Raw genomic sequence first — 27,233 nt, 5'->3', positions numbered from 1 at the left:
TAACCACAGATCAGCCCTGGAATGAAAAAAAAGAGGAAAGAAGAAAAAAAGGAGAAGAAGATGATAGGAAGGAGGAAAGAGGCAACTGAGATTGAGTTGGGGAAGCGGTTGGCTTATGAATTATATATAAAAACTATTAGACATAAAGAGAATGACAGAGGAAAGGCTGGGATGAGGAGAACTTCTTCAGTCACACTCGATGCGTCAAAGAGATATTTTCTCTCTTGAAACCGACCGTTAGGCAGCCCATTTCTGAGTCAGACCCTCTCTGTTCTTAAATAACTTCTTCCTCGTCTGCCTGTCTCCCTCCGACTCTCTCCTTCTGACTACACTCGTGCCAATTAAACAAACCAACAAAGAATTATATAATTTGATCAAAGCATTATATTTAAATGAATTCACAAGTAGTGTATGCGTGTTGGTTCTTAGAGCCAGCATATGAGCACCTAATTGGATAAAACTGCTTTTCGAAATCAAATCAGCATGTCACACTTAATTGAACATTGTATACCGTTTCACTGTAAATCACAATAATACATTAAAATATCACCCCAAATTTTTAATTAGAGCGATACAATCAGGCCTTTGAAAGTTCAGTGCCGATGTATGTTATTCTCTTTATAGCTGAGAATCTTTTTTATACATGAAATTAATGCATCTGATCTGTCTGATGCAATCGACAATTACTTGGAGCTATTACACTAGCATTCATCCAATGAACAGATTTTCAGTGGGCTTAAGCAGGCGGGCCAGCACCCAATCAGGATCCGAGCTCGACTTGAGGCTGATCAGGTTACTCCAGCTGAAGTGTTGCGTTTGGAGTGCGGCTCAATCAGTCCCATTAATGGATTAACAGGCAGCATGTAAATGTTGCCCCGGTGGCTCGGTCCCTCTTTCGCGCTCTCGTAATTGTTAACTATGAAGTTCACATCAAAACTAATAGCCGGTCTGATGCCATTACCCCCACGCTTTTGTTGCCATTGGCAACCGATAGAGTCCCCTGCTCTGTGTAGAGAGTCTGTCGCCGTGTTTGAATGTGGAGCGAGAGAAGAGATAGACACAGACTCAGCAAAAGAGCGAGAGTAAAAGAGCATAATAAAGAGGGGAATCAAAAGAGATATACTGGATTCTGATCATTCAGGGGGAAGAAAAGGACACACGTTTGGTCTTGACAGATGTAAATGTCAGCTGGATAGTTGAGTCTGAATGGTAGTGAATGGAGAATACCTATGCCTATGTGTTTCCCTTTTTTCTTCCAATGTGTGTGTGTGTGTGTGTGTGTGTGTGTGTGTCTAACAGAGGCTGCGGGGGCTGAGACACACAGCAGAGCCACAGCAGACATGAGCAGCCCCGAGGAAAGCCTCGTCCTTCACTGGCCAATTTTTTTTTTTTTAACACTACACCATATGTGTCTTCCTCTGCTATGCATTTTACCTGAACTTGTTTGCTCATTCCTGTGAGCACGCAGTTTTTTTTTTTTCCTTTTCAGGAAGGTGAAGTAAAGGAGAGTAGGCTCTTGATGCAACTCATCACCGAGCTCACTGCTACTGTCTCCTGCCTTGTCTGCTCAAAGAGCTCTGGCACCCCGCTGGGAAAGATGAGAGGCTTGATTACAGTCAAATTAGCAAATGAGCAGGTTAATTACAGAACCAAATTCCTGTATAAGAACTGTCATTTCTCTGAGAGATGCTCCCGCTCCCTGCTCAAAGAGCCTAAAGAAAAGGGGGAGAAGGAGGGGCGGAGGAGGAGAAAAGGCAGAGGACGAATGCCTTTTTCCTCCTTTTCTTTTTCAAGAAAAACTCCCTGCTTTCTGCCCCTTTTAGCTCAGAAGCTTGCCGTTTGAGGTTAAGGGGAAATGGTTGCATCAATGAGCTATTATTTTTTTCAGAGGACACTTTTTCCCCTTGCATTTTCTCTCCCTCTCTCTCTTTCTCTCTCCCCCTTCCCCTCACTCAGGAGACTGCATCAAACCCCTCACTCCAGCTTTCTACCCACTCTCCCGCTCACTGGCTTTCATCCTTCACTTCACAGGAGCCTTTGGGAGGCTTCAGATTTTTTATTTGCTACAACCACGTAGAAAAGGAATTTCTGAGACATCGCCTAAAGTTTGCAAGGACGTTCCATTTCACACACACAGAGAATGTGGAGTGAGCTCGCTGGAGAAAAGGTAAAAGTAATTAGGGAGAAAAGGTAGTTGTTTTTTTTTCGCCGACCTTGGTTAGTGCGGGCCACTGTTGTTCAGTTTGCTGATGTCACAAGCCAGTGATAAGTGTTTAGGAGCTACGTGACGCAGCACGCTGAACACGCTGAACACGCTGCTTTGGTTTGGTCAGTGGTTTATGTGGAGTTTTATGAGTGCAGGGATGGTGTGTGTGTGTGTGTGAGTGTGTGTGAGAGTGAGAGTGAGAGTGAGAGAGAGAGAAGATGGATGGATTTTGTGGGCAGATGTGTATGAAGTCTGGAGCAAATGGAGTGAGAAGCTGAGCATCTGGCAGAGAACAAGGAGTAGGCTAGTGAAGAGGATAGGAGATTCACACACATACACACACACACACACACGCAGTGACATGACTCACACCAGTTCACTTACCAGACGCCGTCATTTGTGTGTCATCTCTGAGACAACCTACTGCAACACCGCTAACTTAATTTCTCCTGCGTTGTCACCGGGGTGTCATCGTCTGTCATCAGTTCAGTAAATTAGAGTTTCACTCCGGCAAGTGTTCCCAGGGAATTTGTCTCGGATGTAGTCATATCTCTTAATGGAACTGAAGTTGTGAGAGTTGGCAGTTGGCTCTTTATGGATTTTATGGGTGCTGTTGTAGCCAGAGGGATACACAGAGATGTGTCGGAGGTCTGCACGGATACACTCAGAGACGTGGGTGGGAGGTGAGGTGGGGGTGGGGGGGGGGGCAGCTTGAGGAGGGCTGTTCAGTGACCAAGAGCAGTGGGAAGGCATCTATATTTTATCTGCCATTCATATTTGAGTGGGGGAGAAGATGGGAGAAACTGAACATGCTCTTTGTGTATCTTTCAGCGGACGGCGTTCTGTTCAGACACACATCAGCACAGGTTATCCTTTTTAAATTACAGCATCAGCAACACACGCCCTTTGCTCTTTCTTCCCCCATTTCCCTACATCCATAGTTCTCTCCTCCTCTCCGTTTTCCTCCTCCCACTTAGACAACTCTATTGGATTTTTAGTCCATTCCAAATGAATTGAGCTGCGGCGCTCATGTCGAAACGAGCCCAGTCGATTGCCTAAATGTAACTATGCATAGTTATCGGGACTGCAGCGCAAGCCATTTGCGGGAAGCCTAAACATTATAAACAAATAAAGCAGCCGTATTGCCTCCAGGCCCTTGGTTAGGAATGCACTGCAGTGTCTGGTGAATGGGCAGCCAGCGTGAAATCCAATATAGGCCTGTGTGTGGAGGAGGAGGGAGAGCACTCCACTCCAATCTTCATCAATATAGCACTATACAAGACTGGTGCGGCTGCTGCCACCAAAATACAACCACTATTATTTTGACCACTCCATGCCACATCTGATACAACAACTACCACTACTACTACTGCTGCTGTTTCTTAGAGGAATTGGACTGTTCTGCAAGGGTTCTGTGGTTACATGAGTCCCCTAAGGAGCTGTAATCAATCTCTGCAGCTAATCAGAGCAAGGAACTCATGGTGGTTCTTTAAAGTGTCTTCAGATCTCAGGTGGATCTTAAAACTGTCCTCTGATACTGTTGATTTCAAACATTTCATCCACTCCTACAGGGTTATATTTTATAGCATCATTTTGGCCTTGCTTTAGTGGCAGCCTACAGAACATTTTTCATAAACAGGGCTCTCTAAAGTGCCAGTGTAGGCGTAGGACAAAAAAGGCAACTTTACCCACTGCCTTTGCATATTTTAACGTCTATTGCAATCACAATGGCCGCCACAAAATCGGTGAATGCAAGTGTGGTTTCACTGGCAGCGGAAGCTTTTATTAACAGCTCAAAATTATGATGTTGGATGCTGCAGTCAAGCTGTTTTGACAAAAACAAAAAAGAATCACCTCCCGGCATGATTTCACATGGCCCTGAGCGGGCTGTGTTCTCTCCTATCTCCCCCAACAATTCTGTTCTCGACCATGTTTATCTCTTATCACTGTGTCCTAATGGTTTAGTGTGGTACAGGAGCTGTGAGGGATAAATCACCGAGGGTCTGGGTGCTGTGAGACATGCACACCTAGAGGACTCCTTTCTCCTTCTCTGATTTGCTGAAAACATCTCCCGGTTACCATGGAAACCCCTTTATCGCCGGCAGTTATTGTGACATTGACCCAGAGCAAGGCCAGGGCTAAGTGTGATGACCTCACACCATTTGTTGCAGGGTGCCTTTCAATGACCTGCCTGGTGTGCTTCAGTTGCTGGAGGATATATGTGCTCCATGAGACCGCACACTGAGGCACACACACACACACACACACACATCTCTAGGCTTGTTGCATTTGCGTGCTTCACTCAAGCACTCTGTGTGTGTGACTTTGTCTTTGTGAGTGCAGTTGGGTGTGTGTTTAAATGCATGCACACAGATCAGGCACAATGTTAAAGGGTAACATGTGCCTTTACTGGTGTATGACCTTGGGTTAGCCTCAGATTGCCAGACATTAACACAGCCACAGGCTTTATCCTCGACAACCTCTCAAATAACCACAACCCTGTCTCATCACTGCAAACAGAATCCATCCTGACAAGTCATTTATTCTTATTTCCAATTTTACCGACTTACTTTTCATAACACAAAGTGAAACAAATCTGCCAATTGGATGTGATAGCTCATTTGTTTCTGTCATACCAAAGTGGGACATTTCTCGAATTAAGACGCAGTTGTAAAGGATCACCCGCCGCAACACTTGTTGCATGAAAGATTGTGTAATACATCTAAATATATCTCACCCCACAGGGGAGATTGCTGGTGTCCTTATTTTTGGTGACTGTTTTTTTTTTCCTTTTTGGAAGACTGGATATGAAATTAGAGATAATTATTTTGGCATGAATAGTTTTTAAAGTCTTCATAATTGGTTTTCAGGAAATGCATTTTCACGCATGTTATTTTGCAACCTTGTGACTCACTCTACCCCAAAGATAGCGCATGGAAACCTGTGTAAAGCCTCTTGCTGGTAGCTCCGTGTGTCACATTCTAACCCAGTGTGTAACTCCAACTGCTGCATTAATCCATTTCTCTCTATTGGGCAGCCATTATGGATATGGCTGGTTTATGAAGTATTTTTATGAGACGGCTTTGGCTTTTTGTCCAGCTCTACAGCAAAGTGGCCCCCGCAAAAGCCTAGCTGTCGTTCTCTCGTCTCCCCCTCTTACCCCTCATTTCTTTTCTTCTGTGTGCCTTCCCAGCCACATCCTCTCTAATGAAGCTAAATCTAGCATGCTAAATGGGACCAGTCAGCTATGTCATTGGTGCTGGAGCGGCCATAGCTGTCTTCTATTGGCCCCCGAAGGCACAAACACCACTCCAAGACGACGAGTCGATGGCATTAGAAGCGTTCACAGTACAGCGGGCACAGACAATGTAGACCCAAGCAGGCAAGCACTTATCTTGTGGTAGCTCTGAAATATGGGTACCATGCATGCATCCAAAGACAGAGGCGCCCACGTGTGGGCTGGAGAGAACAGATAAAGTAACAGAGTCAAAATGTGTATGTGAAAGTGCAACTGTAGCCGCAGTCGAGATTGGTACTGTACCAGAGATCAAGAGTAGAGAGATGCGCTCTGCAGGATACCAGCCTGTCAATTGCGCCGCTCTCAGCTTCAAAGTTCTCAGCTTCAGGATTTCATATAGAATCTAATGGCTTTGGAGTGTGAGTGCACACAGTAACACAAGTGGGAAAGCGCCGTAATACAGGACCCTACATGACAATCCAAAAAGCGCACACACACACATACGCGCACACGGTGTGTCAAATCTCCTACTGAAGTCCGATATATCCCTCACAAACCCATTAAAGGTGCTTCATACAACAGCCTCTCACAGGATACAGAGAGAGGGAAGTGAGAGCAGCACAGACTGAGAGAGAAACACAGAGAGTGGGAGAGCCAGGTATTTGTTAGGTGCTCAAAGTTAAAAACACATTCTGGCAGGTAAAAGTGTATGTTTTACACCCAGGTGTATTTTCTATGTTATCTCAGATATTAAAACATACAGTGATAACGCTTTTTTGCTTATTAAGTTGTAATGTACAAATTGGAGGGTGGATGAAATATTATGAAGAGTGCCTCTGTACCCTTTTGTAGAGGATTACAGTATAAAAATGTTCTATCACTACTAAGCTCATCTTCTCTAGCTGAAAAATGAAGTAGTGCCCTGACTGCCTTGTACAGCAGCAGCCAGCCCACATATTCGAGGGTATGCTATACTAAATGTGAGCTTGCTTAAATATGGCTTGAAGCACAGGTATGGATGTAATTGTGAATGATAGTGAATGCAGATATACCAAAATCACTGATAGTGATACAAAACTATCAAAGTTAACACATAAATAGGTTCACAATCATTGATTGCTTATGAAATGCAGTGCATCAGCCACTTTATCAAACTTGCATGCTTTGCAATGCTAGAGCCGAGTTAGCGAAATGCAGTAACAGGGCATGAATGTTAGCAAAGGAGAGAGAGAGAAGGAGAGAAGGTGCTCGGTGTATTATAGGAGGTCCCCCGGCAGACTAGGCCTATGTCAGCCTAACTAGGGGCTGGTCCAAGGCAAGCCTGAGCCAGCCCTAACTATAAGCTTTATAGTTAGGGCTAACTATAAAGGGGCTAACACATCGAGACAGACAACCATTCACACTCACATTCACACCTACAGCCAGTTTAGAGTCACCAGTTAACCTGCATGTCAAGCTGGAGTACCCAAGAAAGCCCATGCTGACACGGAGAGAACATGCAAACTCCACTCCGATACACTGGAATAACTTTGGTCATCCCCCAACTTTTCATCTGGCGCCAACATCAGGTCAAAAACTCAATTCATTCTTTCATTATGCATAACCGCTTATCCTGTTATGGGTCCCTGAGGGGGGTGGAGCCTATCCCAGCTTCAATTAGGGCAAGAGGCCGGGTACACCTTGAGCAGGTCGCCAGACTAAACATTCAATTCGTCCAATTTGATAAAAATGTATGATTTACAAAAAAAAATAAATGCCAAAGTAAGACAATAAACTTGCATGTATTAGCTTTTAAACATCAGCATGACAACATGAGTGCATTGTGAGCATGTTAGCTTGCTGATATTAGCATTTAGCTCAAAGCATGGGTCTAGTCTCTTTTTGATGTCTTGTTGCTTGTGCCATTAATGTTTGTTACTTGCATCTTCTTGCCTTCCTGCTAAACAGGATTTTTTTTCTTCATATCCAAAGCACATACACACAGACACAAAAGCACTTCATACCGGAGACATCCCTTTTTACTACATGTTGCCATGGTGTTTAAATACCTAGGTTTATCCTTTTACTACACAAACTTTTAAGTGCTTTGGGCCTGCTATTTTTATACTTTGCTCACACATACAGTACAGGCCAAAAGTTTGGACACACCTTCTCATTCAATGCGTTTTCTTTATTTTCATGACTATTTACATTGTAGATTCTCACTGAAGGCATCAAAACTATGAATGAACACATGTGGAGTTATGTACTTAACAAAAAAAGGTGAAATAACTGAAAACATGTTTTATATTCTAGTTTCTTCAAAATAGCCACCCTTTGCTCTGATTACTGCTTTGCACACTCTTGGCATTCTCTCCATGAGCTTCAAGAGGTAGTCACCTGAAATGGTTTTCCAACAGTCTTGAAGGAGTTCCCAGAGGTGTTTAGCACTTGTTGGCCCCTTTGCCTTCACTCTGCGGTCCAGCTCACCCCAAACCATCTCGATTGGGTTCAGGTCCGGTGACTGTGGAGGCCAGGTCATCTGCCGCAGCACTCCATCACTCTCCTTCTTGGTCAAATAGCCCTTACACAGCCTGGAGGTGTGTTTGGGGTCATTGTCCTGTTGAAAAATAAATGATCGTCCAACTAAACGCAAACCGGATGGGATGGCATGTCGCTGCAGGATGCTGTGGTAGCCATGCTGGTTCAGTGTGCCTTCAATTTTGAATAAATCCCCAACAGTGTCACCAGCAAAACACCCCCACACCATCACACCTCCTCCTCCATGCTTCACAGTGGGAACCAGGCATGTGGAATCCATCCGTTCACCTTTTCTGCGTCTCACAAAGACACGGCGGCTGGAACCAAAGATCTCAAATTTGGACTCATCAGACCAAAGCACAGATTTCCACTGGTCTAATGTCCATTCCTTGTGTTTCTTGGCCCAAACAAATCTCTTCTGCTTGTTGCCTCTCCTTAGCAGTGGTTTCCTAGCAGCTATTTGACCATGAAGGCCTGATTCGTGCAGTCTCCTCTTAACAGTTGTTCTAGAGATGGGTCTGCTGCTAGAACTCTGTGTGGCATTCATCTGGTCTCTGATCTGAGCTGCTGTTAACTTGCCATTTCTGAGGCTGGTGACTCGGATGAACTTATCCTCAGAAGCAGAGGTGACTCTTGGTCTTCCTTTCCTGGGTCGGTCCTCATGTGTGCCAGTTTCGTTGTAGCACTTGATGGTTTTTGCGACTCCACTTGGGGACACATTTAAAGTTTTTGCAATTTTCTGGACTGACTGACCTTCATTTCTTAAAGTAATGATGGCCACTCGTTTTTCTTTAGTTAGCTGATTGGTTCTTGCCATAATATGAATTTTAACAGTTGTCCAATAGGGCTGTCGGCTGTGTATTAACCTGACTTCTGCACAACACAACTGATGGTCCCAACCCCATTGATAAAGCAAGAAATTCCACTAATTAACCCTGATAAGGCACACCTGTGAAGTGGAAACCATTTCAGGTGACTACCTCTTGAAGCTCATGGAGAGAATGCCAAGAGTGTGCAAAGCAGTAATCAGAGCAAAGGGTGGCTATTTTGAAGAAACTAGAATATAAAACATGTTTTCAGTTATTTCACCTTTTTTTGTTAAGTACATAACTCCACATGTGTTCATTCATAGTTTTGATGCCTTCAGTGAGAATCTACAATGTAAATAGTCATGAAAATAAAGAAAACGCATTGAATGAGAAGGTGTGTCCAAACTTTTGGCCTGTACTGTAAATCCCATGCAGGCTTCATGGTTAAATGCTATCTTTAAGGTCGGGCTCTGTATCTTTGCAAAAAAAAAGAAGAAGCCACAAATAGAGGACACGTTTAGTTATTCAGTCAGCTTATATGTTTCAGGCCTGCTTACTTAAAATCCACTCAGCTTTCAATCAGCTTAACATGTCATCATGTGCAAGTTTACACTCTCCATCTCTGGAGGTCGTCGCTCCACATGGAGGAATAAAAGCATCCTGCACTAGTTCTGGCAAAGTAACGGAATGACTCACTGCAGCTTGTTTTTGATCTACATGTATCTACCTGGGTTGATGTGAGACACCCGTGCATGGCTTGTAATCTGGTCTCCTCCCCGCTTTCCCCCTATTTGACATTTCAGCCTGCGGAAATGACTCTTCTCTGGCATTTATTCACTGCTCCAGGCTTGCACAGCCCTATAGCTGCTGTCATTTACACTTTTTAATGTGTGTGTTAGTGCTACTCTTTTCTGTTTAGTTAAACAACAGCTGACTTTCCTCTAAAGAGACAGAATGGCAGAAAAACTGCTACAGTGTCCCACAGCATTTTACCCCTGCATGGAGTTATGGCATGCACATGCACAGACAGGCGCACACAGGCGATGCATGTTGTACAGTAAAAGCCAGCCAAAGCCCTCAGTGTGTCACCTCTGTCATAGTGTTAATTAGACAGTGTCACCGTCTGTCCCCAGTGACATTTATTGCACATTTGAATATTTTACACAGACAGATGGTAAGAATGTCAAGGCGTGACACTGAGTTATTAAGCCCTAGCCCTCTCCCTCGGCGACAGAATGCAGGGCTTGTCAGCACTCGATTGTTTTAATAACTCACTGGCAGTGCCGCGGCAAAGTTTGCCCTGACTCTATGTGCTGCAGCTAGTTCCTAGGGCATAGGTGAAAGAGCCCACACACTCTCACGTGCACATCGCAGCACACGCGCACACAAGCATGAGGAAGAGCAGGAATTCCCTCACTGAATAAAAGAACAGGTAGTATGGCTCTGTGACCCCTCTCCTGACATTATCCATCTGTATACTGCCATGCGTTTCTATATCGCACATGACCTTCACCTGCGCTAACACTCTTGTCAGATGCGCAGCTCTGCATGGATGTACTCCGCAACCTTAAAATATGATACCACGCTGTCACACTATCGTCCTGTTCTTCTCGCTCCCCTCTCACATACAATGAGTCCATTCACTGCATTGTGAACATCTAGCTTTCTTATATTGTTGCAGACAAAGTGAAGAGAAAATACTTCTCCTTTTGAATAAAATATCACCTTCATGTACACTATTTTCCCCAGTAAAGGTGTGTCATCATGCTAGCTTTCAAACCCTGGTATCTGGTAGCATTTCACCTTGACAAGCTGCTGAGAAGCTCGACTCGACATTTGTATTCCATTAAAAGAAAAATGATTGAAGTTGACTTGAGCTATGCTACAAATTTGTTGAGGTCACCAAACTGCATGAACTCAACTACAATCATAAAATAGGTGTACACTGCTTCTCCTCAATCGTTGAAATAACTCACGGGTGAATCAAAGAGATTTCAGAGGATGTGTTTGGCCTCGTGGGCATGCTGCATACTCATAGCAATAAGGGCAGGGAAACCTGCTTAAATGAAGTTCTGCTGGCAGGTGTTTGGTTGGATCCTTATCAGCTGATGATCAAACAATGGCAGATTGTGGAGCAGAAGCTGTGGCAACGATCCCTGCTGCAGAAGATTTATACTAACGTGCACTAGAATGAGATAAATATCTGTGTGGCCATTTTTAAGTGTCTATCAGGCTATAAATAGATGTCACACAGGCTACAACGTGCAAAAGTGCCGGCAAATATGATTCAACATGTTTCTATCAATTTTAAAAAGCCCATACTGGCACTGTTTTTACTTGTTCTATATTTTTTGTATCAGACAAAATAGAGAGCACAAAGCTTTCTCGTGAAGTGACAACCCAGTAAACCTAGTAAGTGTGTGAAAGGAGCCAGAAAATAAACTGAGCCCACTTGTCAACATTATTGCATGCTACATTTGCTAAACAGACTCACTGTTACTTAAAGATTGCAGTGTAAAATTAGCATTAACAACTGAGCGAAGGCAATCTCGGCGATGATTTTTTTTTTTCCTTGCATTATTCATTTTCCTTATTGAGAAGAAGCAGAATAAAATTGTGATTCAAATTGTGTGAAGAACACAGAGGGAGAGAGTGAAAAGAAGTTTCTAGTATGCCCCTCACAGCTGTGGCATCTGTCTAAAATGAGCCCAGGGTGTTGTGGAGAGACTCAACTGAGCTGTAAATTTGGAGCATATTCTCATGTTGTTACGGAGTGGATGTGAATGCCCTTTAATGCAGATAAATACTGGGCAAATATTGATTTGTTTGTGCTTTATTTTGTGTTTATACTGTAGCAGGCCTGTAGCCCCAAAAGTGGACTCCTGGCATCCCTTGCTACTGCGTAAAAAAAACTCCATTCCTCTGTTGTTTTTTACAACAGTGCGAGTTTATAATATAAGCCAGAATTGTTTAGTTATTCTAGTTATATCCTCCCCGCTGTCGCCATGTCTCATTCCCACAGCTCATTCTCATCTTGTCCGTCATTTCTCCCATGAGTTTTTGAGCTATGTGTAATTACCCAGTTTGTTTGCACCTTGGCTCTAACTGCCTCGTCTTGTCACAGCCAGCTCGCGTTCACAGGAAGCATGTGTGCGCATGCGATGGGTCTGCATGCACCTAGTCGGTCTTTAGCAAATATGGGTGTGACGGCTAAGAGCATGCAACAGTGCTAGTGTGTTTCTGTGCACATGTGTGTGTCACCCCGAACCCACTCTGGCAGACATGGAGAGACAGAGAGAGGGACCTTGTCGTCTCTAATCCCTTTGTTTTGAGTCAGATTAGAGCTTTGCGAGGCGTTTGCGAGGCCTGCAGAATGTGGATTTAAGGATTAGTCTAATAAACAGAGGCTCTGTGGCACTCTGCAGCCCAGTGTGGAGATTACACAGGCACCAAGAGCAAGGAAGAGAGAGGGGTGGATTGCCCCCCCCACACACACACACACACACACACACACACACACACACACACACACACACTCCTCCCTTCATTTCCATCCTGACAAATGACGGGATGAGAGGAGAAGAAATGTAGAGGGGGAAAGGGAAGGTGGGTGAGGTCTCTCTTCACAGTTCCTGATCAGTGTGGCAACTTTCATCTCATTCCCTGCAGGGACCACAACTCTGAGTCACATATGCAGACCTTGGGATATGTAACTTTTATCCGGCACTCTTGTACGACCTCAACAATACTCCATAATTACTGCATTCAGGCTGGCTGATCACAGGGGACGTCCCCTCGTTCTCATTCATGCTCAGCAAAGAATGCACAGAACAAGTATTCAGTATTAACTCAGAGGAGGAAAACTATTAATCCACTAAGAAAAAAAATCACATCTGCTCAACAGTTCCAGCACATTCAGTAATACTGTCTGCTAAATATGTTGGTCGTTTCTGTCCTATTTCAGCACGGTATGAAAATCAACTTGCAGAGGCTTGAAATCTGATAGAACTAGGTTCAATTACAGAGAATATATCTTGTTTTATTTTTGTAAGTGACCTTATTGTTGTGTGGCGGTGTGGATGAAAGGTGGCCTAATTTGTAAAGTCTACCACTGACTTATTGTGTGCTCGCTTGCTAATGAGGGGCTCCAAAATCGGAGATACGAGCACTTGCTGCACAACATCGCAGGGTTCCAAGCCGTGGGACATTTAAATGCAGAAGACGCACAATAATCACACACTGACATCATGAAAATTATAATGTGAATTGGACAGCAGCGGGCAACTTTACTTGTGTATTCTTGTGGCGACGGGTTATTATGAAAGCCGAGCATACAAAAATGGCCTCAGTGCATCAATATCATGGCAATGTCAATGACAGAGAAACATGGCAACGGATACTCATGCAAATACAAATAGTGACACAGCAAGTGAATACCACGACCGATCACACTTAATAAGCAAGTGATTTTTTCCTATTTGGCTAAAAGAGGTGTTTGAGGTAATGAGGCGAGGTGTGTGGGAGAGAGACTGATGAAATGTTTCCTGTCCTGCACGCCCCTCAGCTGTTGGCTCACAGATCATCTTGGATCCAAAACGGACCGCAGTTTCCAGTTGAACCTGAGCCATGCAAGCAGCCCCAGCCATCCCTTTTGCCTTGTGTGTGTGTGTGTGTGTATGTGTGTGTTTAATTTTTTGTGTGTCTTTGCGTGCGTGCACTTTCAATGCCACCCGAGATCGAAGACATGATTAATGACTCTGCGTGGTGAGGAGCCTCTCAGTCAGGGCCCAGTCCAAAGCTCATACAAGGCAGGCTTGTGTGTGTGTGTGTGTGTTAGAAAAAGAATGATAGAGGTCATGGTGTGTTTATAAATGTGGATACATACAGGAATATTTATATATGCTAATACGTGTGAGTACGACACACATACACACATCGATCTCCACACAGGAAGTATTCAGGATGCTGAGCCACTCCCCTGACAGTTTTCTCTACACACACATCTTTACAGCTGAAATGTGTTATCCATACAGTGAAATTGTACATAATGGGATATTTGTCCAAAAAGCTAAATGACTATACAGTGTTGAAAGTAATTACATAGATTCAGTATGCACACACAGAAAAGATTTTACTGGTGAAAAGAACTAATTAATCGTAAGGATAATAAGGATTTACACTCAAAGATATGATGTCAAATATAAGCTGCTCTTAAGGGAAATCTAAACATGTAATTGGATGCTTTGATGAACTGTACGTATAATATTTGGACCTCGAGTAGGACGCTCTTCCTGAAATCAAGATACAAGCAGGGTGTTTTTTTTTTTTGGGGGGGGGGGGTGTAATTGAGCACAAGTTTCATACGACGATTTGTTTTTCCTCTTTATTCTCACACAACCTCTCTGTACTCGGCTCTCTCCCCGTCTCCTCTTTTTGTTTCTCTCAGTCACTCCGAGTCTTCCTCCCTTTGTCTTTGTGAACAAACTGTGTAAACAACTTAATTTGAGCAGCAGCACAAAAACAGCAGAAAATTGAGAGCAAAATGCTTTATAGCCACAATTTTGTCTTTTGTGATAACGTGGCCTTGTGTTTTCAATAGGCCGTCTTTTGCTATTCAAATTCCCTTTCAAATTTAAAAAGAAAAAAAAGAAAATAGAGGGGGGGGACACCAAATGAAGAACTTCGTCTCCTGTTGACAGAGTGTTGGAAAGAGTGGATAAATTTTCTGATGGAAAGGCTCCATGCTGTGTTTTATCAGGCTTTTAGCCACCAGTCTCTTTGGCTGATTGTTGCTTTTGGTTTGGTTACAATTGAATTAAATGAGCCAGATAATGACTGCTTTACAGGCTCTTCTAATCCAACCATAAGATAAGATCAGATAGAAATGGCTGTATCTATATCTATGTGCTAAATGTAGTTGTGTTCACATTCATCAAGTTCACAAGGAGTTGCACGTTGCGCATATGGGTTTAGATTTATACGGTGAGTCATGCTATGAACATAGATAAAACAATCAATTAGTCAAATGAAATAAAGATACTTGGCAACTATTTTTTTATTGATTAGTCCTTTGTGTATTGTGTTATTTTCTTTTTTTCCCCAGCTAAAACAGTTCCAGCTTCTCGATTTTGAAGATTCACTGCTTTTCTTTGTCTTATTTGATCAAAAGCTGAAAGTTTTTGGGGTTTGGACTGTCAGTCAGGCAAAACAAGACATTTGAAGATGTCAGCTTTAAGAAACAGGACATACATTTTTTGGTTTGGAGGTCCTCCACCAGAAAATGTTGAGCATCAGACACTTAAAGTCTTGCATTATGCTGATTTATTTGCACCAAATTGTGTCTTTTCTGCATCAAATTATGGTGTAAAGTCTTTAACTGTGTCAAAATAAAAGCCTTCTGCTACTATCATGGGGTGACAAATACTCCTATCCCCCGCCGCTCCCCCCTGAAATCTCTACCTATGTTTAATTAAATGTTTCATGATGTTTTATTATTTATTAAAGGATTATTTGAGTAGATAACCTGCAGATTATTGAGTAATGATTGTTAGTTTCTGAGGAAAAATAAGCAAGAAACTGTGCAAGCTCTGATGTATAGTTTTGTCCAGAGTGTAAGAATATACTATGTATGTTAATAAATGTCAATAAATGTCAGGATAGTTTGTAGCTTATACAGAGTAAACATGCCCTTGTTGAGCCTCCTCCTAGTTAGCTGCAGTAGGAGTCATCTGGACAGGAAGCCTCCCACAGTGTGATGGCCCTAAACTGCATCTATACCAGCACTCACACACCGCCTCCGTGCTTATTTGTTTGATAAATGAGATGGCTGGATGGAATCTTTGCAGCTAATTGTCTTTGGGTAGCCAGCCAATGTACATGTAACCATTACAAATGCAGTGAAATAATACGCGCAGCCGAGCCGGGTCGATTGCGATCAGCATGTTCCCAGAGCCGCCTGTCTCTGCAATGCTTTCTTCGGGCACATTTGAGGCATGATGCAACAAAACACATAATACCTGAGGCAATTTCAAGCCATAAATGCACTAATGCACCTACTGCTGAAACATTGCTGACCCACTGCTGGCCCTTTTTTTTCACAGAGGGGCCTGTTGGTTTGACAATGTGTTTTCTACTTTCAAGTTTTTTTTTGTTAAATTGAGGACTGAATTAGGCACCTCAAATAGAATTTGACAAGCATTTTTTAGGCAAAAAGCAGCGTACAATTTTCTGTATAAAACTTGTTGTGACAGAGTGTGTCAAATATGTTTTGTTTTTGACAGGTTAAGAAAACAAGATGCTTATTTTCCATGTGTAAGAAACACTCTTGAAGCATGTGGTAACACATTAGATGAGTTTTTTTTTAAAAAAAAAAAAACAGTTTCTTAAAATAGCTGCATCTGTATTTAAAAAACCATGTTAACACAGTTCATATTGCTGCCTTCTTTTCTTTGATATTTGGACTCTATTCTTTCAGAGGTTGACCGGGTTCAGTGGGAATCCATCTTGTTTGATGCTCACTAATCCATTGATGTCATTAGCTTCTTATTAACTGGGTGTGATTTCTAGTTACAGTGGATTTACATTGTGTCATTTTCCATATTTTTCCTCCGGAGCTCTTATTTGCAGAGAAAAGGCCATTATCTGTACCAAACTTCACCTCTGTAATTTCGAAAATGAATTCTCCACCCTTCCTGTCGTCTTCCAATTACATTTCTCATTCTGGCTGGATATCATGGTCACTTCACGGTCGCACACATGTCTCTTTTCTCCTTCGTCTAACCACCCTTTGTCGACTGTCAAAGGGGCACAGCGACTTGCAGGCTCATGAGGGTGTTTGCAAAGTTTTGCCTGTCTGAGTGTTTGTATATGAATATGCATGTATCTGTGTGCCTGATCTCGTGATTTCATGGTATGAGACCAGTCAGAACTCCATTAAGCCATTTTACTTCTGATAAATGAGATAATCTGTCTCAGTGTGATAATCAGGGGGGGTTAGACTGCTGTCACTGGAGTAATTAACAAAAAAAAGTTTGCTGTGAGTGTGTATGACGGTGTGTGCTTCGGCGACCTTGAGGAAAATACCCGCGTGGGTGGAATGTGATTGATATGCGTTCCAGATCTTGTGATTGACCCCCTCGGCTTTCTCCACTTTCTCCATCTATCTCTCATTCTGTGTCCTTTCTCCTGCTACTCAACTAAAACTTCACCTATAAACTATTTTTCAAGCCCTTTTACTGTGGTGCCACGCACACACCTGGTTATTGTGAATCATTTTACTACACATGAGGGATATTATATTGACACTTGTATTCCTAAATCTGTAACCCCGCCCATATAGTCTGTCTCGCAAGGTTCAGCACTGCTTTAAAGCAATAGTTTTTGGGAATTTGCTTTTTCCCTTTCACTAGGGTTAGATGAGAAGATCGATACCACTCTCCCGTCTGTGCATTAAATGCAGAGCTGGGGCCGGGAGGCAATTAGCCTAGCTTAGCATAAAGACTAGAGGGTTTCAGGGTTAAGCACAGTAACTATTTTTTAGCAAATAGAGAGCCAGAGTCCTGACATCACCTTCAAGCTCGTTGTTGTTCCACTGGCTTCTGTACCACAGTGCAACCTCTCATTTAGCATTTCTTTTTTGTCTTCCTGAAAAGTTTTCCTGGGGTTTAGCAAACTTGGAATCCATCCGCTGTTGGTCTGACTATGATAAACGTCTCGGGACACCGACCAATATTTCAGGGCTTCCGGTGAAGCCAGCAGATCTTGGGGTCAAGACTTCCTTTGCCGTTCGCTGTTCACTTCAGATAATCTCCATAAACAGGTCAGAAAGTCAGAAAAAGCTAATAAAAAGACTAATTGTCGTTACAGGATAGACAGTGGGTCCAAGATTGCATTTCTACTAGTGCGTTCCACTTCTTTTGCTCTCCACATGGACTTTTCACTTGCTGCTCAAACGCGATTGGTCAATACTGCTCACATTACAAACTGACCAGAAACCAGAATGCTTCCGATGCCAAAATCTTGTACCATTGCCTAAAGATACTGCATACATATATAGATATCTGTTTACTAGGATTAGGGCAGGGATACTCAGTTTGCTTTGCCTGGGGGCCACTTTTGCAAAATGACAGAAGGCCAGGGGCCAGTCAATAAACAAACATTAATATTTGATTTATAAATAATTAGCCTGGAACTCTGTTGGAGGGTCTGGGAGATCCTCCCCTGGTACTTTTTTTTAACAAGCTCTATTTTTTATGTTTTTTTATGCACTCTGGCAACTTATTTACATTCAAAGTGCAAAAAAAAAATCCAGTGTGAATTTATTTGCTTTCAGTGTGAACTAGAAAATGTCCTGCAGGCTACTCGGCACCCTATCGTGGGCCAGATTTGGTCTGCTGGCTATAAGGTGATTATCAATAAATAAGGGGTTACTATCTGCATTCTAAGGTAAATGACCGTCTACTACAGCAGTTGCCATTTGAAGTTATTAGTTATTAGAAACAATCATGACCTTTACAAATTGTCTGTCAGAATAGTTATATTGTTAGCATTTACTTTTAGGCTGTCAGCTCAGCTGTGAACTCGGTTTGTCCCTTCACTACTCTCCTTATGAGAAATTGTGTTTGTTGAAGGTCACTAAAAACAGACACCAAATAAACAACTATATTTCACTGCTTTGAAAATGTATAATCCTTAACTAAGTGAGGTGGGGCCCACAGCATACTCTTAAGTAAGACTGTGTTCCAAGGTTGTCTGATTTGTTTGTTTTTTGCCATTTTTGTTATTGCAGAAGTCAATGTGATTTGAAATCTCGAGAGCTTAATAGCCAGACATTTTCACGTCTTTTTGTTGTAACATAGACGCTGTCGGTCAGTCAGTGCTACAGGTGGAGACACTGCACTTAAGTAGGCGTATGAATAAAGTGTTGTTTGTAAAGAAAAAGTTAGAGCGCTTACCTTCCCTGGAAACCAATTTTTTAAAAAATGTATATATATATTTTTTAGTTTGCACAGGGATTAATCAAACAAGATGTAATATATTAGTTTGGGATTTTTTTAAGGTCTCAGTAGACTCTTTTTCTTTTATCTTTGAAAGGAGCAACACAAATCAGTTGATTTGACTGTTGTCAGGCCATTAAATGGCCATTGTCAGTGGCGATTATGGATATGGATTCTCAACCTACTGATGAGCTGAGAAGGCCATTATCGAGCTGTGAAATGGAAATTTCTGCCGCAAAGGGCTGTCCTGAGACTTTCTTCCATGTACATGAAAGTAGGTAGCTGTGAGAGAGGGCTTTCACTTACGAGATCAGGATCAAGTCCCATGTGAAACCAATATTTACACACAACCATGATCTTTTTCTAAACCTTACCGCATTGTTTTGGTGCCTACACCTAAGTGAAGCAAAATTGAAACCTAACAAACAGGTAACAACTATTAAAAAGGCTGATAATGGCATTCTGAACCTACCAGTAGGTGTAGCAGGCTCCTGCTGACCCATATCTATGAGGCTTCTGACCACAGATAACCCAATCATGTTGGCAGCCTGGCTGTTTCCCCGTGCTTTGGGTCTTCATGCTAAGATAAAGTGATAGCCTCCTCCACTCTCTGTTTAATAAAGAGTGGTATCAAACTTCTCATCTAACTTTTACAAGAAAAGGAATAAGAGTATTTCCCCAAAACTGTGAACTATTCCTTAACATAATCATCACCATAACCTCTATCATATGCACTCAGCAGACGTACAGTGCAGACACTCAGTCGCGCACACTGACAAAGACCCATCATTTGCATAATGCCAGTCAGAATGTCCCCAAATTTCCCGAGCCAGTAGCCCTCTCCATTTCCTCGCCCTCCATTCAAGGTACAAACACATTAAGGTTGAACTCCTAATAGCCTGTGTGATGGATGCCGGAGCATAATGAGCTCTTTATGAGACTTAATACCTACTGTTAATCAATGGACATAGCAGGGCACTTTTCAATACTACCTTCTAAGCATTTTAAAATGAGCCCTCGTTGAATAGATTGACTCACATTTTGGTTCCTTCGCTCTCTTTTTTCTCCCGTCTCATTCTTCCTCCGTCCCAGCATGCAATTAGTTACATCACATATTCTGAATCAAATGATGCCTATTCTTTAGAAACGCCCGCTCTGGTATCAATACGTATAGTCCAGATAGGAGAGATATTTTGATGAAAATGCAATGCTACGGTGTAATGCAGTGGGTGGACCAGACTTCCCTCAGCCCGAAGCAATAGAAACATAGATGACCTATTTATTACCATAAATATCCCATACAAGCAGCTGCTGGAAGCGTTCCTGTCAATTACTGCTGGTTGTTGTATTGTTGTACTTTGATCTTTAGCTGCTAATGTAATGCGTTGCTCAAGGCCGCCGCACTAGTATCATGCTGTATTAGCATCATAATCATGTATAATCTGCATCCACAAGTATAAGATTTGAAAGGATTAAATGTGGGCTCATTGTGATGCTATAGCAATGGACAGATGAGGCGCAAGCACAGCGAGGGTGATGTCTTCATGTTTAGTTGTGTTACAAGTAGTGTTACAAGCTGAGTCAGTGCTGGCTAACACTGTTATCTCAGCGCATGTACCTCCATACTGTATATGTGCATTTGAGTGTGTTTTGTTTCTGGGTGTTTGTGATGTTGTGTGTGTATGTGTGTGTGTATCTGCGTCTGGCTGTGTTTGATTATCCCTTACAGCCTCTAAGGGAGCGGGATTCATTCTCACTCTGATAATGAGGGAGAGACTAGCAATGCCCTCAAGTCATTTCTCCTCTTCTTCTATCCTTCCTGTTGCATCCGGCTGCTTTTCTTTCTTCCCCGCCCTTTACCTTTTTTCCAGCCAAGATAATCTGCGCCTCTCTTCCCATCAATCTGTCCATCTTTCCAGTGTCTCCATTCTCTGCTTTTTTTGCCATCATTGTCTCCCCTCCTCGTGTCGCTGACATCGGTTTAAGATGACTGGACCATGTTTGAGTCACTCTCTCTTTTTATGTCATAGATTTAAATGCTGGCTGACCATTTTACATCAGCCCCGGTCGATGGCTGACTATCTCTGTGGACTCCGGCGCTGGCAGCTCTGTTTCTCCCCACAATAGCCTTACTTATCCCGCATCAATACTCCGATGTGTTGTATATTTGCCTGGTTGCTCAAATGTCCATTCGCAGCGTTCCCTCTTACCTAACTTTCCCTGTAGATTCTCCGGGGAGTGCAAAGCAAGAGTGAGTCACAGCAGTGCATCCATTAATTTTATACCAACCTTTCGCTTTCTTTTCCACTCTCTCCATCTCTCCCTCTCTCTGTCACTGTTTTCCAGGTGACTGAAGTGGAGATTGACATTACGGAGGCCCGCTAGGAGGCCCCTCCATCTTCCCCCCCACCGCCTTCTCCTCTTCCTCCTCCTCCTCCTCCTCCTCCTGTTCCTTCACATCCATCTCTTCTCCCTGCATCCCTACCTGTCCTCCCCAGTCTCAGCATGGATCTGAAGGATCGTAGACACCGCTCCCTGACCAGGGGTCGCTGCCCCAAAGACCCCCAGTACAACACCTCCTCCCTGGATGCCGATGAGTGCCGTGTGCCTACCCAGAAGTCCTACAGCTCCAGCGAGACGCTCAAGGCCTTTGACCACGAGCAGAGGCTGCACTATGGGGGCTGTGTGACTGACCTGGTTCACCACGAGGCTGATGAGTACTCCAGGCAAGGTGAGTTTGTGGAGCAAAGCATTCCCTTCAAATACCTTATTTCACTGTAGTTTTGGGGCTTGATCCATACGGTGCTGGACTCGAGACACAACACGGACAATCAAGTCAGTTTCATGACTTTAAAGGAGTAGTATAACATTTTGGGAAATACCTTTATTTCTCTTCTTTCTTTCTTGTTAAGAGTGAGATTAGAATATTGATACCACTCTCTTGTCTGCATGCCAACTATGTCAGTACAGCCAGCAACAAGTTAGCTTAGCTTAGCATTAAAAAGCTATTCTTGTTCTTGCCAAGAATAGCTAGAATACAAGAAAACCCAATGTTTTAAAATAAAGTTGTGGTTTTTGGGGGTACTTTGTGCAGAATTCGTGTTTTTATACTTTCTGTATTAAACAAACGCAACGTAATACATTGATTAAAGAGCAAAAGTGGTGCTCATATGTGCATTGTTTTGTAATCTTTGGACTGAGCCAGGCTAGCTGCTTCCCCTTGCTTCCTGTTTTTGTGCTAAGCTAGCAGCTATTAGCTTACCTTACTGACATGAGAGTGGTATCAGTCTTTCCATCCCACTCTGAGCAAGACAGCTAATAAACACATTTACCAAAAAGTTTATTTGCTCAAAACGTCATATTGTTATTATTACGCATAGAAGACATGCATTTGCAGGCTTCACCAAAAGTGGAGTTATGAGACATCATACGGCTCCAGGGTTTTAAATCTCCCTCCAGATACAGCACATAATAAAGGATGCTAAATGCAGCTTAATAGTAAAACTACAAACCCAAGCATATAGCAGTGTCCTTTGCCTATTTACCAATTGTCTCTGTTATCTCCAGTAGGCGAGTCATTTTCCTGTCCAGCACGTATGGTTGAGCCAAGCGTAGCTAAACACTTTTAGAGCCCTTCCAGTCCTGTGGAGTGATTCTTACACAAGCACTTAAACATCACATTCAACAGTCTCATTGTTGCGCATGTAAAGGTATACAAGCTATACACTACTTTTAGCCACTTTGTGTTTCTTGCGAGGCCTCTGTGGCAAGCTGTTAATGTAATCACGGCGGTGTAAATGCTGCACTTTGCAGCACAGGACCAAAACAGACCTTTAGCACTGGGAAGCCTGTCATAATGAACTTCTGTATCCCCTGGCGAGCAAGTTAGCCGATAGGCCGATAGGTCATCTCTAAAGGGGTGGGCCTGCTCTCATAGGCATGTCTTTAAACTATGTGTGTGTGCGTCTGTGCATACGTGTGTTTGTGTGCACGTGTGTATATTGCACAGGGACATGAAACAGGCAGTATTGATCCCTGGCTAGTGAAAGGAGTCAGACTCAATGGGATTGATCTGTGCTAAGCTCTATTTTCTCTGTATGGACACAGACAGGAGAGGAAGAGAGCCCAGGGCAGTACGACACATTAATGCAGAAGAGATAAGGATAACAGTAAAAATAAACACATGTATATGTCAGAGGGTCTTTGATGGTATTATATATATCAATATAGCTTGAAAGGTAAGACTTCTGTTAAGGTTTTATGACTGTGCATCGATAATAAGTAAATAAAATTGATCAGTCTGACAGGAGAAAATGTTGAATACATTTTCCCAAAACAGAAGAAGGAAGAAATGCAACAGAAGAGAGTATTTCATACTGCGAAGTCAAAGGTAACCATAGAAGACGGAGGATTGATTGGCGGGACGCACGAAGACTGGAAGTCAGTGGTGTGTGCCGTCCGGACACACTCCACTGCTGCACCGAGCTGACCTCACACCAGGCAATAGCTGGTCGATACCACAGTCCTCTCAGCCTATCAGCTCCCTCGAAAAGCCCAGAGCCACAGATGCATCGTGGGAAGTGTGGCCACAGGAGACCAACAGTGTTGCAGCACCATATGGACTGTGACACCGCGGGAGGAGGAGGAGGAGGAGGAGGAGGGAGAAAGAAAAGGAGTTAGAGTGAGAACGACGGAGGGAGAGAAGCAGCAGATGAATAGAGTTTTCTTCATCTTTCACCCAGATATTTTTGTAACTAGTACTCGAGAGAGAGTGAGGGATTGCAACAATGTGTTCTTCTTTTGAACAGCTTGTAGTTTACAGGCAAGATGGTGAGGGGAGACAGAAACTTTCTTTTCTTCAACAGTAACTCCAAAAAATTGGACATAGGGGAGACCGAGTTCTGATAATGTCCTTGTTGTTTTATTGAATATCCAACAAATTGTTTGAAGGGGAGGTTTGATATCTGAACTGACCTGCGATATTAGTAATTCATGTGCGGATGGGGCCACACCAGAAAATATGATTAACTTTGATTAAATTATAATGATGTTGTTTCTTTGGTTGGGTGAGCCATCGTTGCGTTTCTGCTTCTCGTCGAGAAGTTTTGAGGTCATCTGGAGCTATTCTCAGAATGTAATTTTTGCTTTAGTCGTTATGTGCAGCTCAAACAATTTACAGGTCTGTGCTGTGTTAATGCGCATTGACTCTCCCTCACGGCTGTCATTAGATTCATGTGAGAGACAAAAAGGAGTGAGTCACGCACAGGTGGGATTGGGGCATCCAGTGAGCATGTGTACTCACACAGGCACATAAACTCACACCAACTGTTGCTGAGTTTAATATTGAGTAACTTATTGACTCGCCTACAGAAAAGTTCATACGCCAGTGAAATTTATCTTTATGATTTTCACTGTTTTTGTTGCCAAGGCTTCATTATCTCGCACATGCAAACACATCTTAGACACAAATACAGGCGCAATGCACAGTTTTGCAAGTCAATGTTTTTGGGCTGGTTTGGTAATTCCAAAAGATGATTTACATTGAGTTATGCAGCGCAAATTATTAGGAGTATACCAGATGTCCTCACAATGTGTCCTGAGCCAATTCAACAATTTTAGGATGTGAGTCTTGGACAACACTCTAACATGAACACTTTCCTTCAGTAATCCAAAAAGTCTATAAGAACATTATATTTCCTTTTTTCTTTTTCAAACGTGTCTTAAAGAAATTATTGTTTTTCTCACTATATTTCTGAATATGCACAGTAGTTCTGCTGCAGCGTACTGTAGTTGTACTCCCAAAGATATCATTGCCTTCTAAAATAACTTACTTACTGCACATCATTATGCACGAAAAGCTTCAGTGGAATTTCAGTGTTTCCTGAAGCGTAAATTCAACTTAAAAAGGAACATCATCTCCCTTTGGAACCACATTTGGAGTGTGTTTGGAGTCTTTTTGGGATGCGGTATATTTGTGTTTTGCTAGTCTTTGCCTCCCGGGCCAGAAATATATTCTGTGGACTTACCTTTCAGTCCATTAGGAAATGGTCTTTAGCTTTAAAAGGAAGTGAGGCAGAGCTGATGTTAATGACCCCTTATTTAGGTCTGCCTCAAGTCTACATGCTGATAATGTAGTCCTCCTACATCCAACCTTTTCCACCCATTCCAACAGTTTTGACTTTGAGGGCCAAATTGTATCCATGGTTTGCCTTTGCATGTCCAGTTTCAGGAAAATAGAGTTAAATCCTTTTATGTCTTCTGTGCTTTATTTTCTTAATGAGACAAGAGACAGACCTAGCACTACAAAATTTTACCTCAGATTTATGTACAGTTGAGGGTTAAAGTTCTCAAGTTGGTCAACTGAGTTAAATGTGTCCAACAACCCTGAATCACCATCCATAACTCAGATCTTTTCAGAGATTCGAATAATTCTGGTGGTGTGCCCACTAGGGATGGGCAAACGATCAAAATTCATTATTCAATCATCAAAAAAATTAACGATCAATTATCGATTAATTGATAAGCGAGTATTTCAAAAGAGAGAAAACAAAAGGGTGCATTGCAGACTGTCGGCGCAAGAGAGCGCAGCTGCCCCAGTTTTGAGCTTCAACCCCCACCCCCCACCCCAGGCCACAGGGGAAGAATGGCACGCATGCGCAGTTCACCCCTGGGTGTTTACAATCATTGCCAGCCAGTAGTTACAGGCTTCAGTTTTCAGCGAAACCTCCGTCTTTCAATGGTGTAGTGTTTTCAGAGGCCTCAAGTGAAGCTGCCGAGGCTTTGGAGAGCGATGAGAGCCTCCGTCTATTTATGATTTTTTGCCTGGCATAGGTCCGGCGGGGGTCTGGAAGGCACGGAGGCTCAGCGACTATCGAGCAAAATTATTTGTGATCGATCAAAATCTTTAACAATCAATCATCGATAATCGCAAATTGATGCCCATCCCTAGTTCCCAACTGACCGCGATTTCCCTCATTTACAGTAACAATTGACCAATCACAGCTCAGAAGGCGGGGTTAAGGAAGGGGGCATCATCTTCCCGTATACATCCACATTGAGTCGAAAAAAATAAAAAATGGTGGCAAATTTAGATGACATTGACACAGCTTTCAATTGTCACATGTAATGTGACAAACCTTAAAATCCATCTCCAGACACATTACTAATACTAATCACACAGTTTCCCACATAATGGTTAAAAAGGGGCTGGTAGCACATCTACTCTTTCTCCCTTTCTGAGAAATATACTTGTGATAAGTTTTGCTTTCTGTTTTCTCCAGCACTGCTCATGTTTGGTTTATAAAAGAGCAGTGCACATCAATATGGCTAGTGTTAGCATTAAAAGAAATATCGGAGAGATTCAGCCATACATGTTAAAGCCTCAGTCAGACCCAGACTCAGATGAGGAATCTGTTGTGCACCAGAACTGGCAACTAGCAGACGTATCACAATGTTAAGTGTAGTGAGCTTCTGTTATGTATGTTGTTTGTTAGCTTGTTAGCCTGTAGGCTAACTAGTACATGTAGATATTCGAAGTAAGTTCCAGGGTTTGGTTTTCCAAAAACTGCCCACTAATGATAACTGCCCTCTGACAAGTCTGCTCTGTGTCAGCATTCTTAACTAGTGGCGTGTCAAAGTCTGTTCCCCTGTCAATATGTTTTTCCTATATTAGACAGCAGGTGGCTTTTGTGTTAGTGGTGTACCTAATCTTGTTTGCCCAGCATACATTTGAATCTCAGTTTCTTGGGGAAGTGCGCAGATATCCCCCGCTCTTAGTAAAAGACAGATACAAGACAATATAGTCGAGGTCAGAGATTTTAGGGGACATAAACATAAAAGCATACTCACAAAGAGACTTTAAGCAAACTGGCCCTAGCAACCACTACCGGAGCTTCTGCGCCAACTGAAAATGAAGTCGGCAAAATGAACACATAGCTGACTACTGATTGGTGAGGGAAAACAAAACAAACTGACCCCTACCTCGCAACATGTAACTGGCTAATATTAATATAATTTTAAGCTGACTGAATCAAGTGAAATTTAATCGCAATTTGGTCTAATGATACACTGTAAAATATAAAACCCTTATTTGAAATGATCCAACTGCAGGCTTTATTTCACATTTCTGAACATAACACGCACATTTCGAGCAAATCCTTTATCTTTTCAGTTTATTCTCAGTGTTTGAACACTAGCTGTCCCAAACGGCTCCTTGCAGATTTTGATAAAGCGGGCTTGCTTGTGTATTCCAACAGACCCCCCACTTTCATTGGATCTCAACTGCACTGTTTCCCCATTACACACTTATTACCTAGTCTGCTTGGATAAGCACAGCCAAATAACACATTCTTTCCTCACCATAACATGCAGCAGCCTGGAAAGCTCATTACAAGTGTTCACTATTTAACACCACAAAGCAACATATTTGAAAAACATCGGTGATCCCAAATAATGGCACAAGCCTT

The 27,233-nt window shown here is 42.7% G+C and overlaps 1 protein-coding gene across 10 annotated transcripts in view; it reads left to right on the top strand.

Moving 5' to 3' along the window:
- The window catches only part of tenm2a (teneurin transmembrane protein 2a), a 238,044-nt gene that overhangs the window by 37,501 nt on the left and 173,310 nt on the right, over positions 1–27,233 (top strand). For all 10 annotated transcript variants that reach the window (XM_033632873.2, XM_033632871.2, XM_033632870.2 and 7 more), the window contains exon 2: positions 21,115–21,499. In XM_033632873.2, the coding sequence (XP_033488764.1) occupies positions 21,274–21,499 (226 nt within the window). In that variant the 5' untranslated portion in view covers positions 21,115–21,273. The remainder of the gene's footprint in view (positions 1–21,114; positions 21,500–27,233) is intronic.

Source organism: Epinephelus lanceolatus, chromosome 7, assembly GCF_041903045.1.
Source record: "Epinephelus lanceolatus isolate andai-2023 chromosome 7, ASM4190304v1, whole genome shotgun sequence".
Lineage (NCBI taxonomy): Eukaryota > Metazoa > Chordata > Actinopteri > Perciformes > Serranidae > Epinephelus > Epinephelus lanceolatus.
Note: the sequence above shows the minus strand (reverse complement) of the source record. Positions and strands in the feature narration are given on the sequence as shown.